Raw genomic sequence first — 15,044 nt, 5'->3', positions numbered from 1 at the left:
AGTTACTGAGGTTAAGACATTTACATAGTTAAGATATTTAAAATATATTATTTTGAGAGATACAAGAAAAAAATTTACCAATATAGACAACTTCATAATATATTATACTTACAATCTAGTTGTTTATAACGATGAGATATCAAAACACCTTTTGTTTTATCAATATTTAAAGCTAAGTACTCTACTGAACCATGGCCAAATTTTTGTACTCGAAATACACCATTTTTAGGTCCTGCTCCATATATATAATCTTCAAAGATATCGATCCTATGTGGATGTAATAAACCTGGAATTTTAAAAAGGCAGTTATGAAAGTTTTAATGTATATACTCAGACTTTAAAAACTATGTTTATCCAAGACGATATTGAAAACCTTATTACTGTTTAAAAATAAACTTTCAGAATTGGAATATTTACAATATTAGCTATGAAGTTCTTAGAATTAATATATCTGAAGTAAGGATATGCAATACAGTAAACATGTTACTTAAAACATAAAAATACACTTCCATCATCATTTAACCATCTTTACCATCACAAAGCATTTTCTGGGGGTTATTACTTGCAGACTAATCCTCTCTGCTATGCAGTTGACAAAAGAAAAGCCAATGTTATCTGTAGTATAAAAATAGGCAATTTACACAACTCAGTTTGTGTTCTGGATCAAATGATCAAATTACATGCCCAAATGACTGGTTTATTAAGCAATCAATCAGTTGATTTTTAACGAGTAAATCCAAAAATAATATTTGACATTATTATTCATTTCAGAAGTGGAATAAAGAAAACAGTTAAATGAAAATCGTTCATCTGATTAGTTTGTCTAAAAATAATAGTAACCATTATTTTCACATCTTCTGACTTATTTTCAGAGATTTTATAGAAAGAATAATTATTCTAACTTTTGAAACTGAAATTTATAACAAAACGACATTTATATTTTACTAATTATCTAGAGGTTGTAAAGTATAAAGTGTCTTTATATTCATATATTTTTCTTTGCTGTTTCATGAAATAGTAAAATGTGTACCAAAGCCAGAACAAGTTAACTTCATTGTAATTAATTACAGGGATGTGAACTTTTTTTTTTTTTTTCCATCTGAGGCCATTGATTAAAAAAAAACACACACACTTTAGGCAAAGGCACAATAAAAATTTGATTTAGTTGTTTTTCTTTTAACTTCCCTGTGTTATTAAAAAAAGGGAAGCAAAGCTATATTCAGTAAATATATAACATGCAAATATAAAAATTTAAAGTGGATATGATAATTTGTGGTTACAAAAAAATTGTGGGAAGGAGTTGAAGTAGGGAAAAGAAAGTGAAACAGAAAGGGGAGAAATTAAATTCAGCAGAAAGAAATGAGACAGCCAGGCAGAGAAAAAGTATGAGGAACAGAAGGGAGCTGGAAATATGAGACAGTAAAAAATAGGAGCCAGGCAGATAGGTGGGCATAAAACCGGTATAGCAACAGAGGAGCACAAGTAGATTAAGCAGTCACTGGTGGTAGAGTTAAATGGTCATTTTTGACACATCGCTGTTTATGTGAATAAGGGTATATCCTTCAGTGGTAACAATCATTACTGTGATATTTTGCTACATACAGTAACTCATTGTTTGCTTGTTATTGCAATTGAAATAAAAGTTAGTGTCCACAGGTGCTGATCTTGACTACTAATGGAATAGCCACGGAAGCCACAGAATGAAATTATTTTCTGAATCTGGGCAGCAATGGCCATGTTTGCTCAAGTCAAGATGGACAAACTTCTGCCCTGGCCTCTATGTTTTTCCAGTAGGAATGAAAATTTTAATTACTGGTAAGCCTTATAAACTGAAAGGAGAAAGAATTTAAGAAAATCCAGAATGCAAAGTATCCATACTTACATTTTTGTATTAGTATTTAACACTCTCAGTAACAATTAAAAATGAAGACAAAAGCACTTCACAAACCTTGTTTGCTGCTGACAGAGACTACTGAATTAGAGCCATCATACAGAACACTGCCAATGATGGAGAGCTCAAAGTCAGCCCAATATATGCGTTCACTAAAATAATCCACAGCCAAACCTGCAAAATCAACACAAGCAAGACAAATAGTGCAAATAAATTTGAAATCATTCAAAATCATACTTTTGCTTCTTATTGTATAATTACACTTGACATTTGTCTTCAAGCATCATAGAAATTACCTGGTGCCCATCATGATACTGTAGAAATTAGAAAAAGTAACTCAGTCTTTATCTCAAATACATGGGTTCAGACTACATGGCATTTACTTAACAAATTCTAGCAAAAGTCTTATTTCACATAGGAAAGTCTGCCCTAAATATCCCTTCTAGCCATATTTGTGGTTTCTTAATTTTAGCTATTCTCTAATAGACTTTAATATTTCCATTTTCATCTTCATATTATATGGAGAATGAATTCATTATTTAAATCATTTATCGGACCATTATTTAAAATGAATTTTTAAAATGAATTAGTATATGTATTTTTAATTCCTTCACAAAGGTACAGTTCTCAGAATATACAAGGTTCATGTATTTAATTAAAATATTTTTTCACCCATTCAGAGTTGGCCAACGGTGTTATCGGATATCTGTGTGCATGCTGAAGTTAATGTGACTAAAGATTGATATTAGCTGGGTGTGGTGGCTCACGCCTGTAATCCCACCACTTTGGGAGGCTGAGGCGGGAGGATCACGAGGTCAGGAGATTGAGACCAGCTGGCCAACATGGTGAAACCCCGTCTCTACTAAAAAGACAAAAATTAGCAGGGAGTGGTGGCTGGCACCTGCAATCCCAGCTACTCTGGAGGCTGAGGCAGGAGAATCACTTGAACCTGGGAGGCAGAGGTCAGTGAGCTGAGATCAGCCTAGGCAACAGAGTGAGACCCTGCCTCAAAAAAAAAAAAAATGTTTATAGTAGGGAAGAATAAACAGTAAAGTTCTTGATTACAGTTCTAGTGATACTTAAATTAATTTTCTTGGAGAGTGCTTGTCTTCAGTTTCATCACAGGTAGATGTCAGTGAATGACAATGGACTGAAATAATACACATAAAAATATTTTTCTACTTTTTTAGTTTCATTTTTTGATTTCATGAATGTGATTGGAATCCATCCAGTATATTTTTGTAGGAATATCATCAACACAGAGAATATCTAAGAAAGTAAACTTCCTTCAATATGGAAGAGTAATATGTATGATTCATGAATTCTATAATAAATCTTCACTGCTGTAGATTAACTTTTGTGACATAGCTACTGTCTGAATATGACATATTGCATACTTTGGAAGTACAATGCAGTTAAATACCTTAGGCAACTGAAGAGTGTTCCCAATGAAAACATTCAATAAGCAACTGAAGTACATTTTAATGGCAACGCAACTGAATGAAAGGTACTTTTGAGTCTGTGCTAGAGTTTAATTCCTGTGTAACTGGACCAAGACTTCTTCATAATCAGAATGGAAATAATCCATGTTGGAAACCACTAGTGAATAATTCTTCAGTTAAATTCAAATATTTAGCTCACGTGTAATCAAACTAAATATTTTGTTCCTCAAGTAATGTATAGAGATGTATCATGCCTGACCAGATCCTGAGAAATAATAATTAAGCAAGTGGTCATTGTTTTACTGGTTTCTGCTCAATTATTAAATTGCTATTTGAAGTCATGTAAGAAGATACATTTTTGCATTTTCGTGTAGAATTATGAGTAATACGAACCACAAATTACCCAGTTTTTTTTGCTGCTGCTCCTATAGTTCAAAACAGTTGACTGAGAAGGGTTAAAAACATAAAACATGATTCTCTCTCCTCTACCAATGTGCTACAATAAAGAAGTAGCTAAAACAAAAACCTGTTCCCGGTAACATTAGTTTTAGACTTAAAAACATTAACATTGATAATCACAGAAAGGAAGAAAACAGTGAGTATGTAATCCAATTTAATCAACAATATTGTTTTTCAGAAGCAGTAAAAAGTTCTCAAAAGTGTCACATATTGCATTATCGGTCTAGGTTTGTCTAAGACCCACTTTTATCAGCTCTGGCCATATTTTGTACTATTGGATGGAATTACATCTTGATAAAAATTATATAACAAAGTTTATGGATGAGTGGAATTTATACTCCAAAAATCCACAAATCAATACTTTTGATTTTTTATTAAGCCCTTTAATAAAAGAGATAGTCTTCTAAATTAAAAAGTTAATAAAGGGATCAACTAACTTTTCCTGTTATAGAGATGAGAATCAAGTTTATATGAAACAAGTTCATGTCTATCTTTAAAATATCATGTCTTCTTTTGCTCTGTAATAAAGAACCAATAATAAAATGGAAAAAAATCAATTCTCAAGAAACTCATTTTTATCTGAACAGAGGAAGATGAATATTTGGAACCAAGTCACTAGGAGCACAGAAAATTTGAAATAAAATGTCATACTTGTTTTAATTAAGTATAATAGAATCACAATTTGAACAGTTTATAAAAGATACAGACACAGGCTCACTAAGTTTTAGTGACACAGGATAATGGAGCTAACTATGTAGTCATTTTCGGTATATCTCCCTTGATACCAAGACTACTTTATATTTTAGGGATTTTAAAATTTCACTCTTGTCAAACTCTAAAATTTTCTAAGATCTACTAGTTCCCCAATTTCCATTGTAGGCTGGAAGAAAATGAAAGAAAAAAAAAAAAAGAAAATGAAGAAAACAAAATATTATGTGAAATGACCACAGTATTAAGAGGCAGGACTTGGAGAGAACAACAAATTTAAATCCCTGTTTTTCAGAACTAGAGAAAATTATATCCATTCTGTTTTAATGGAAAGCCAAAATTTGTAAGATAGTAATAACCATCAAGTGTGAATTACCATATTCTTGATTTAAGAGGTGATAAAGGAGCCAAAAAAACTGGATACATACCATTATGTCAAATTTATTTTAAAAAATTGTTAAAGTATTTTTTGAGTTAGATTCCCTACTTAGAGTTTCAGATTAGAAACTACATTAAAGTCATGTTTTCATACACACAAACACACTTATTTTTCATACACGTACACACACACATCTATTTATGACAGTGATGGTAAACTAAATTCAAATAACAGCAAAATAATCCTAACATTCATATCCACTTTATTTAACTAGAGACATTATGTTGGCCAACAAATTTGCTTATTGAATCAAACAATTATGAGTGGTCCAGGACCAGTATGTAGTTATTTATTTTCTTAGAAATTGCTGCAATCTGGGGGAGCTAGGAGGCAATGTAAATAAGCTTTTAAATATCAAGGAATGTAGTTTGAAATCAAACTCATGTAATACTACATACTCTCCTTACTGGATGCAAAGCTGGAAAGTATCCTTGTCTGACACACCATTCATTAACCCTACATACTCATGGGTACCTCCCCTGTACCACACACTGCCAGGTACTATGCACAGAGCAAACAACAAAAGAGTTCATGTTCCTCATACCTCAAAATAATAACCATTTATGACAAACCCATAACCAATATCACACTGAATAGGCAAATGCTGGAAGCATTTCCCTTGAAAACTGGCACAGACAAAGATGCCCTCTCTCACCACTCCTATTCCACACAGAATTGGAATTTCTTGCCAGGGCAATCAGGCAAGAGAAAGAAATAAAGTGTATTCAAATAGGAGGAGAGAAATTCATAATGTCTCTGTTTGCAGATGACATGTTCCTATATCTAGAAAACCCCGTCTTCTCAGCTCAAAAGCTTCTTAAGTTGATAAGCAATTTCAGGAAAGTCTTAGGATACCAAATCAATATGCAAAAATCATCAAGCATTCCTATACACCAACAATAGGCAAGCAGAGAGCCAAATCATAAATGAACTCCCATTCACAGTTGCTACAAAGACAATAAAATTCTTAGAAATACAGCTAACAAGGGAGGTGAAGGACCTGTTCAAGGAGAACTACAAACCACTGCTCAAGGAAACCAGAGAAAACACAAGATGAGAAAAACCTACCATGCTCATGGGTAGAAAGAATCAATATTGTGAAAATGGCCATACTACCCAAAGTAATTTATACATTCAATGCTATTCCCATTAAACTACCATTGACATCCTTCACCAAATTAGAAAAACAAAAAACAAAAAACTACTTTAAAATTCATATGGGCTGGGCTCCCACCTATAATCCCAGAAGTTTGAGAGGCTGAGGAGGGTTGATCGCTTGAGATCTGGAGTTCAAGACCAGCCTGGCCAACATGGTGAAACCCTGTCTCTACTAAAAATACAAAAATTAGCTGGGCATGGTAGCAGGTGCCTGTAATCCCAGCTACTTGGGAGGCTGAGGCAGAAGAATTGCTTGAACCCGGGAGGCAGAGGCTGCAGTGAACCAGGATAGCATCACTGAACTCCAGCCTGGGCGACAGAGCAAGACTCTGTCTCAATAATAATAATAATAATAATAATAATAATAATAATAATAATAATATGGAGCCAAAAAAGAGCCCGTATAGCTAAGATAATCCTAAGCAGAAAGAACAAAGCTGGAGGCATCACATTACCTGACTTCAAACTATACTACAAGGCTATAGTAACCAAAAGCTATGGTACTGGTACAGACACATAGACCAATGGAACAGAATAGAGAGCTCTGAAATAAGACTGCACATTTACAACCATCTGATTTTCAGCAAACCTGACAAAAACAAGCAATAGGGAAAGGAGTTTGCATTTAATAAATGGTGCTAGGAGAACTGGCTAGCCATATGCAGAAAATTGAAACTGGACCCCTTCCTTACACCTTATACAAAAATTAACTCAATATAGATTTAAGACTTAAATGTAAAACCCAAATCTATAAAATTCCTAGAAGAAAATCTTGGAAATACCATTCAGGTCATAGGCAAAGGCAAAGATTTCATGATGAAGATGCCAAAAGCAATTGTAACAAGAAAAAATTGACAAATAGGATCTAGTTTAACTAAAGTGCTTCTGCACAGCAAAATAAACTATCAGAGTGAACAGACAACCTACAGAATGGTAGACAATTTTTGCAATCCACCCATCTGACAAAAGTCTAAATTCAGAATCTACAAGGAACTTAAACAAATTTACATGAAAAAACAACCCCAGTAAAAAGTGTGCAAAGGACAAGAACAGACACTTTTCAAAAGAAGACATGCCTTTGGCCAACAAACATGAAAAAAATCTCAGTATCACTGATTATTAGAGAAATAATCTAATAGTATTTCATACTATAAGATAGTACTACAATAGTATTTCATACTATTTGGCCCAGCAACCCCATTGCTGGGTATATTCCCAAAAGAATATAAATAATTCTATTGTAAAGATACACACGTGTATGTTCATTGTAGCACTGTTCACAAGAGCAAAGACACGGAATCAACCCAAATGCCCACCAATGATAGACTGCATAAAGAAAATGTGGTACATATACATCATGGAGTACTATGCAGCCATAAAAAGGAATGAGATCATGTCCTTTACAGGGACGTGGATGCAGCTTGAAGCCATTATCCTCAGCAAAATATTTCATGTTCCTGCTGTCATGGAACACATTGCTTACCTGCCACACACTTGATTGAAACAACATACTTTTATTGTGTCTTATACGGTGCCCAATAACAATAATAATCAGTGTGTCATTTGAAGGCACATATTCGAATCACTCCTTAAAATTATACAATGGCTCAATATTGGCTAAAAAGTTATGTTGAAGCCCTTTGGCATTTAAGGTCTTCTCTTCTCACATATTATGTCACCCAACCTGTGCCCTTCTACATGTGCCATGATTCCTGACATCAGCAGAGCATCCATATGCTGTACATTGGAGCCCCTGGCTCAGAGGACTATATTATTTCATATATCTGGCATTTTTAAAGTTAGTTATAACTATATATATATATAATTTTAAAAGGGTGTTTCGCTCTTGTTGCTTAGGCGGGAGTGTAATGGTGGGATCTTGCGTCACTGCAACCTCCGCCTCCTGGGTTCAAGCAATTCTTATGCCTTAGCCTCTCGAGTAGCTGGGATTACAGGTACATACCACCATGCCTGGCTTATTTTTTGTATTTTTAGTAGAGGCAGGGTTTTGCCATGTTGGGCAGGCTGGTCTCAAACTCCTGACCTCAGGTGATCCACCCTCCTTGGCCTCCCAAAGTGCTGGGATTACAGACATGAGCCACCACACCCAGCCAATCTTTTGATTTTCTATTGATAAAGCCAAAGTTTGAAGGTAATAAATTCATTTCTGAGGTCTCACAGCTGATAAATAATCCCTTGAGATTCAAAACCAGGTGTATCTGACTCCAATGAAGAGCTTTTTAAAAATTTCCTCATGATGGATTACCTGTCTATCCCTCAAGTACTTATTCAAATGTCAGTTTTCACACAGTTTTTCTTTATTGGAGATTATCTTTCTCACCTTTGAACTCTGCTGTTATAAAACATGACAATGACACAATTCTTACCTTTTGCAAAAACTACAATTCTGCATATGCCTCATTTTTTTTCTCTAATGTAAACTTTGTGAGAAAAAGGATTGTGTTGTGTTTATCACTAAGTTACCCATAAGAGTTGTTGAGCAGAATGGGTAATACATGGAAAGTGTGGGATCCATGCATCTGTCACTGGGCCCAGTGTTGGAGACACTGTGGTGCCTTATGCAGATCTCCTTTACTAAACAGGAGTATCCAATTCCTCACTGGTGCTTTTGTAGTGAGGACTCACACATACCCTCCTTCTCCAGATAATTGTGCTTAACTGATTGAAGCAGCTTTGCTTGGAACATCACAGCCCCAAGGCCAATTAATGATTGATGGGGCATGTCAAAAGCAGATCCCCTTGCCTGTCATAAATTTATACTCCAAATAGTGGCTCAAACCAAGACTAGCCTCGACCTGAAACACAGTTTACTGCGCTCCTCCCCCTTCTCTCCCTCTGTCTTTACAGCTTTCTTCTGCATACAACTTCCTTCGTAAGTGACTTTTACAAGAATCCTCATTTTAGGCACTCTCCTAAGTACCGTGCTACAGGTAATTCCACAAACTGCTGCCAGTGTCATTCTTTAAAATAAAAACATGTTACATATACTATTAATAATGATTATGTAAAATAACACCAAAGAAGTTTTTTAAAAATAAAAACCGTGTTTGAGATTATGCCACTTACCTTGCCGTATTCTTCAAATAGCTCTCTTCAAAGCTAGAATAGAATCCAGTTTTGCATTTGAGTCACCTTGCCATCCTCATATCTTCCATTCTCTTGAATTGTTTCTATGCTTCTAGGCATACTCACCTTCTTTCTGTTTTCATGCTAAGCTAATTCCTTACTCAGAACTTACTATTCTATTTTCTTAAAAAGCTCTTTCCTCATATTCGCTTCACTTGCTGCCTCTCTTTAGTCAGGTCTCTCTTTCAATATCCCCCTGCTACAGATAACTTCTCTGATCATAACTAAAATAGTACCTCCATTGACAGCCCATCTCTTACTTTGCTTTTCTGTATAGCATGTATAACAATGTGACAGTATATATAGATACATATTCTATCCTCTATAGGAAGATAGATTTCATGAGGGTTAGAACTTGCTTCACATTGTTTCTTCAGCATTTGGAACAATTTCTGGCACATGGTAGACATTCAATGGGCATATTTGTTAATGAGCATGGGATGAAAACAGATTTATGTAAATAGACTAAATTTCAAAGATTGCTTCTCCCCATAAAGAGTAGAAACAATCTAAATGAATGGAAAGGTATAAAACACATTAAAGATTAATAAGAATATAAGCACTAAATATAAATAATTTAAACTACAAAAGATATTACAATGCATAATTATTAAATAATATTTACTACGAACAATGCATTATGTCCTTTCTGTGGAGGTATAGTCGGTGGAGGGTAGGTGGCACAGAGCCCTTGAGGCTCCTGTAGTCTGAAAATGTTTTATTGAAGAAGTGCCAAAGTTAGATGTACAAGATGGGAAAGATATAACTAGGTAGACAAAGGTTGGAAGGACATTCTAGATGGGGGAGCTGGGAGAAAAATGGCATGGGAGAAAGATCATGAAGACAGAAAAGATCTGAACTCCTGGGCAGTCCTGAGAACACAGATGCTTTGGAGTAGTAGCTTAGATGGCAAGGTAGCCAGGGAGATTAAAGCCATATTGAAAAGAGCTCTGAATGAAAAGGCAAAAAAAAAAAAAAAAAAAAAAAAATCACCAAACCTGTCTTTTACATAAGGTATTTATATTTAGCCACCTGTTTGTTCATTTCATCTCTCATTCTCTAGGAATATTTCCAAATATCCCAACTTCAGTAACATATATCTGTAAAAATACCCTAATGTAAATGTATTGCTATAAACTGTCAAAATTTCATGCCTGTGAAATCCGACTAATAGCCTTACAACTTAGGCAAGTTTCAAATAATATTCCTGCAATGTAACTGACAGTATAAGGACCTGGTTTTCAAGTTGAGAAAATAGGAAATGAAATGTAAATAACTTCATAAAATCATACTCTAAATGGTTTTATCCACTTGTAAAAATACTTATATTGCCAACAACACTAGAAATAACTGTTAACAGTAATATACTTGTCATTCTGCTTCATATTTTAGCGTGTGTCAGAAATCATACCTGTGGGTCTCTGTAAGTTCTTTTGTACTAAAATCCTTCTCAGTGTACCATCCATGGCTGCTTCTTCTATATGGGAATGATCCCCAACAACAGTCCAGTACATCATCCTGAAGAGAGCGGGTCAGAGAGGTTAGCCTGGTGATGGTGCTGCTGTAACCTGACTCTGCTCCACAAAGCAGTGGCTCTTCAGACCACGTGCCTCAGAATCACCCCAGAGTCTCTTAAAAAGTAGATTCAACCAAACACCGCATATTCTCACTCATAGGTGGGAATTGAACAATGAGATCACATGGACACAGGAAGGGGAATATCATACTCTGGGGACTGTGGTGGGGAGGGGGGAGGGGGGAGGGATAGCATTGGGAGATATACCTAATGCTAGATGACGAGTTAGTGGGTGCAGCGCACCAGCATGGCACATGTATACATATGTAACTAACCTGCACAATGTGCACATGTACCCTAAAACTTAAAGTATAATAAAAAATAAAAAATAAATAAAAAAAAAACAGGACCTGATATTCAGAAGCTACAAAAAAAAAAAAAAAAAAAAAAAAAAAAAAAAGTAGATTCCCAGGTCCAACTCAAAACACACAGAATGAGAACCTCCAATAAATGGCCTGGGGAATCAACGTTTTAAAGAAAGTCTTGCCTACACACGTTAATATTTGAGAATCATTGTATACTATGATGTACTACAGCTCATTATTTAATATCCAAAATTCAATTTTGAAAATTTCATTAAAACTCAGAGAAAAAATATTTCCACCACATGAAACTCCCCTTTTAACAGAATAGTCATTTTATTATGGATGCTGTATGAACACGCTATTTTTTTTATAGAGAAGTATTTTCCCAAACAGAAATTATTCTTTAATTTGGAAGACTGCATAATTCTAATAATTAAGTATAAGTTGTCTCTTTTTACTCAGGAGTTATCAATCCACTTATGGATGATTAAGATTTTTAGTTAACATTTTTCTATTTCCTTTTTGGCCATTTCTTGTAGGTTTACATCTCTAACTAAAAGAAGGAAATGTCTGTAACACACTCTTTAAATTTGTGTGTGTGCGTGTGTATATGTCTATATGTGTGTGTATATACCTTCATCTTTTATTACCATAGAGAAAAATGTTAGTACTCTATATGTAATGTGTTTGATATTATGTTTAATATTTTAATAATTCAATTTTAGATTATAAACATCACACCAGGCTCATTATCCTGCAATACGCACATATAACCATGCACAGACACACATACAGACACACAGGCATACTGAATGCATAATACAGGAATATTTCAGAAAAAAAATTTGTATCATCATTTGGTATGAATAGGACATGCTTTTTTACAGAAGAAATAGTACAAGGATATTTAAAAGCATGTGACACTATTACACATTGAACACTCATTACAGAGACAAAATCTATAGAGCATAATTTCTAAAAAGGATATTCATTATCAAGAAATAGAAATACTAAGCCATTAACCTACCCTCTTTTAGGATTTACTGCAATAGCATAGGGTTCTCCAGCCATATTTGTTAAGAGTCTGGTGCAGTTGGGGCCATTCAGCTGCCCTACGTTGATAGAGTACCTCAGACTGGTCCAGTGAGTAGTGTAGTAACTGAACCAATGCATTCTAGAATGATCAGTCCAGTAAATGTTTCCAGCCACCCAGTCAACTGCAATGTCCCTGGGCCTTTTAAATTCAGGACACTGCAAGGAAACAAAACAACACACCACGGTATTTTCAAAAGGAAATTAGCGGAGTTTTCTGTATCTTTACATTGAAGTTATGGGGGAATTGTAAGAACATAGTCATGAGTTAATTGCTATATAGATGTCAAAAAGATATTTAATGCTATTTTCAATCTTTGCAGATGTGTTATCTGCATGAATCTTAATTGTACAGATCACTGGAGTTTAACCAGATTGCACCTGTTTAACCATTACTCTGCTGAAATATTTCCAGAACCATAGGAGGTTCACTCGTGACTTCTTGCAGTCAATATTTTCCTTAGAGTAACCATAATTCTGATATCTAACACCACAGATTAGTGGTGTAAAATGTAAAAAAGAATCATAGTCTTTCATTCCGGAAATCTTTTGTTCAACATCATGACTATGAAATGTATCCTTATTTTGTATATATCAATTTTTAATCTTTTCATTGCTCAGTAGTATTTGTTTACTGTTCTGATGACATCCACTTGGCTTGGTTACAGTCTTAGGCCATTACAACTAAAGTTATGGATAGTTTAGTACTTTTTTTTTTTTTTTTGATGGATACAAACACTCAATTTCTTTGGGTATTTACCAAGGAATAGAATTAGTGTCTTCAAGTTTATACACACTTAGCTTGATAGGATACTCCTAGAAAAATTTTTCAAAGAGTTTGTAGCAATTTACGATCTTTTCAGCAATGTAAGAAAAACTCAGATGCTCTGCATCCTCACCACACATAATTTTGTTCTACAATTGAAAAAATGATTAGTATGGCTAGACACATTTAGGGAAATACTATATTTTACCATCTTTTGAGGAAAGTCACAATATCTGTTATTTATCTTACATTTGATAGGTTGGATTATCTTAACATTCTGTTTTACTGTATTACTGTGAGACAAAGGTAGCAGAATTCATTGAGACTGGACAGCAAGAAAAATAACTTATTTTCTGTGCCCTTCAATTAACTTGATCACTTTGAGCAGGAACTAGTGTAGTAATTAATTTGACATGGCTAGGTTTATTGTGCATAAGCAAAAGTGAGAAGGTATTCCCAGGGGTATTATGGCAAGAGTAGAAACAATTATTTGAAGGTGATTACAACTAGATGTGTAATCAATACGTAACAGCATCTTTAAGACCTGAGAAGCAGTGGAAATATGAGTTTTTAACACATGAAGCCTTCTTGTGTGGGTTCGGAGGAACCAATATTATCAATCAGTGGACTTGGATTAAAAGAAAAGAAACTGAACATCTCAAAAAGAACACGGGATGCCAAGAAACAGGAGTTGCAAATCACTGTCTGCCGCATGATTACTGGGATCTCAAGGAAAATATGGCTTACATTAAACACAGAATCCATAGACAATTTCCAATGCTGTTTATGATCAGTTCTTTGACCTATTGGACTTTAAAACTGAAATTATGAAATTTTATTACCCTATTTCTCAACTTTAACAATAAATGTTATCCATATACCCAGTGATATCTCAGTTACCTGAATTAAATGTAAAGCACTCCGCAATACAGGATACTCTAGAAATGTCATATAAATAATATTCATAGATGTTTAGAATATAAATATTTGTCCTAGCCAAACCAAAAAATCATTTTCAAATGCTCCAGTATCATTTAAGCTAACCGTATTTTTATTTTCAACTTGTCATCATTTAAAAGTAAATATATCACCAAATGTCATGTGCATGTCTGTGTGAATCATAAATCAACAAACATGAAAGACAATGGGAAAAATCACCATTATAAGCTGTTTTAAGCCTGTTGAAGCATATGTGTAATTTTCTAACACTTATGACACAAACCTTTATGACATAAAACTTATAATGCCCTTTGTCTGATTGAGCATTGAAAAAGTATCTGTTTTCTGTTTGTGAGATGTAAATGTTTACACCTTATTTTCAATCCTCATGGTATCCCTGGTAAAATATGTCATATTCCATGCAAGTTCCACTTTTGTTGAATTTAGGATTTTCATTTCATTTAATTCACTCTCAAAAAATTCTGATTATCCTTCAACTTTAGACTTCTAAACCTAGACTGATGCCAATTAATAACCCAGTTTCCTAATGTTCATGGAGCATTCAGAAGTTTGATTTAGTGATACTTTTTCAGGTAAACAGGCTGGTGAAGATTTTACTAAGGGTGAATTGTAGAAGGATAAATTTAGGTCACATTTCTAGGGTAAAGAACATAGATTAGAAAAAGGAAAAAAAAACTTACTTTTCATGATAAGTACAAGTTATACCGATGAATTGCAGAGCCATTTAATATATACATTTATTCTCCTTCTTCTGGAACAAGGAATCCCTAATGTCATTCAAGTAACAACTAAAGCAGTTAGAATATGGGGTAAAAAATAGACACATGCAATTAATTCAAACTAAATTTATGATATCATAAATGACAAGATGATTCTCAGAGAATAATGGCAGAGGGTGAAGATGTTACCAGGTGTTCATCCTCAATGACTCACAGTAAACTAAATACTTATTTATTTTCAACACTGAAGAGAGAATAACAAAACAAAAGACAATAAGGAGGAAGAGGGAAGAAAGGAGCAGAGGAGGAAGAAGACAACACTATCAGAAGGTGACAACATATTAACCTACTCTCAACCTATGGCCAAATTAGGAAATCACCC

General features: G+C 34.3%; 1 protein-coding gene across 3 annotated transcripts in view; it reads right to left on the bottom strand.

The window, feature by feature from the left end:
- LRP1B (LDL receptor related protein 1B) overlaps positions 1-15,044 on the bottom strand; it is a 1,910,203-nt gene that overhangs the window by 92,553 nt on the left and 1,802,606 nt on the right. For all 3 annotated transcript variants that reach the window (XM_034954060.3, XM_034954061.3, XM_003822825.6), the window contains exons 78-81: positions 12,153-12,376; positions 10,656-10,762; positions 1,949-2,065; positions 113-286 (exon numbers count right to left, since the gene is read on the bottom strand). In XM_034954060.3, the coding sequence (XP_034809951.2) occupies positions 113-286; positions 1,949-2,065; positions 10,656-10,762; positions 12,153-12,376 (622 nt within the window). The remainder of the gene's footprint in view (positions 1-112; positions 287-1,948; positions 2,066-10,655; positions 10,763-12,152; positions 12,377-15,044) is intronic.

Source organism: Pan paniscus, chromosome 13, assembly GCF_029289425.2.
Source record: "Pan paniscus chromosome 13, NHGRI_mPanPan1-v2.0_pri, whole genome shotgun sequence".
NCBI lineage: Eukaryota > Metazoa > Chordata > Mammalia > Primates > Hominidae > Pan > Pan paniscus.
This window is presented reverse-complemented; position numbering and strand designations above follow the sequence as displayed.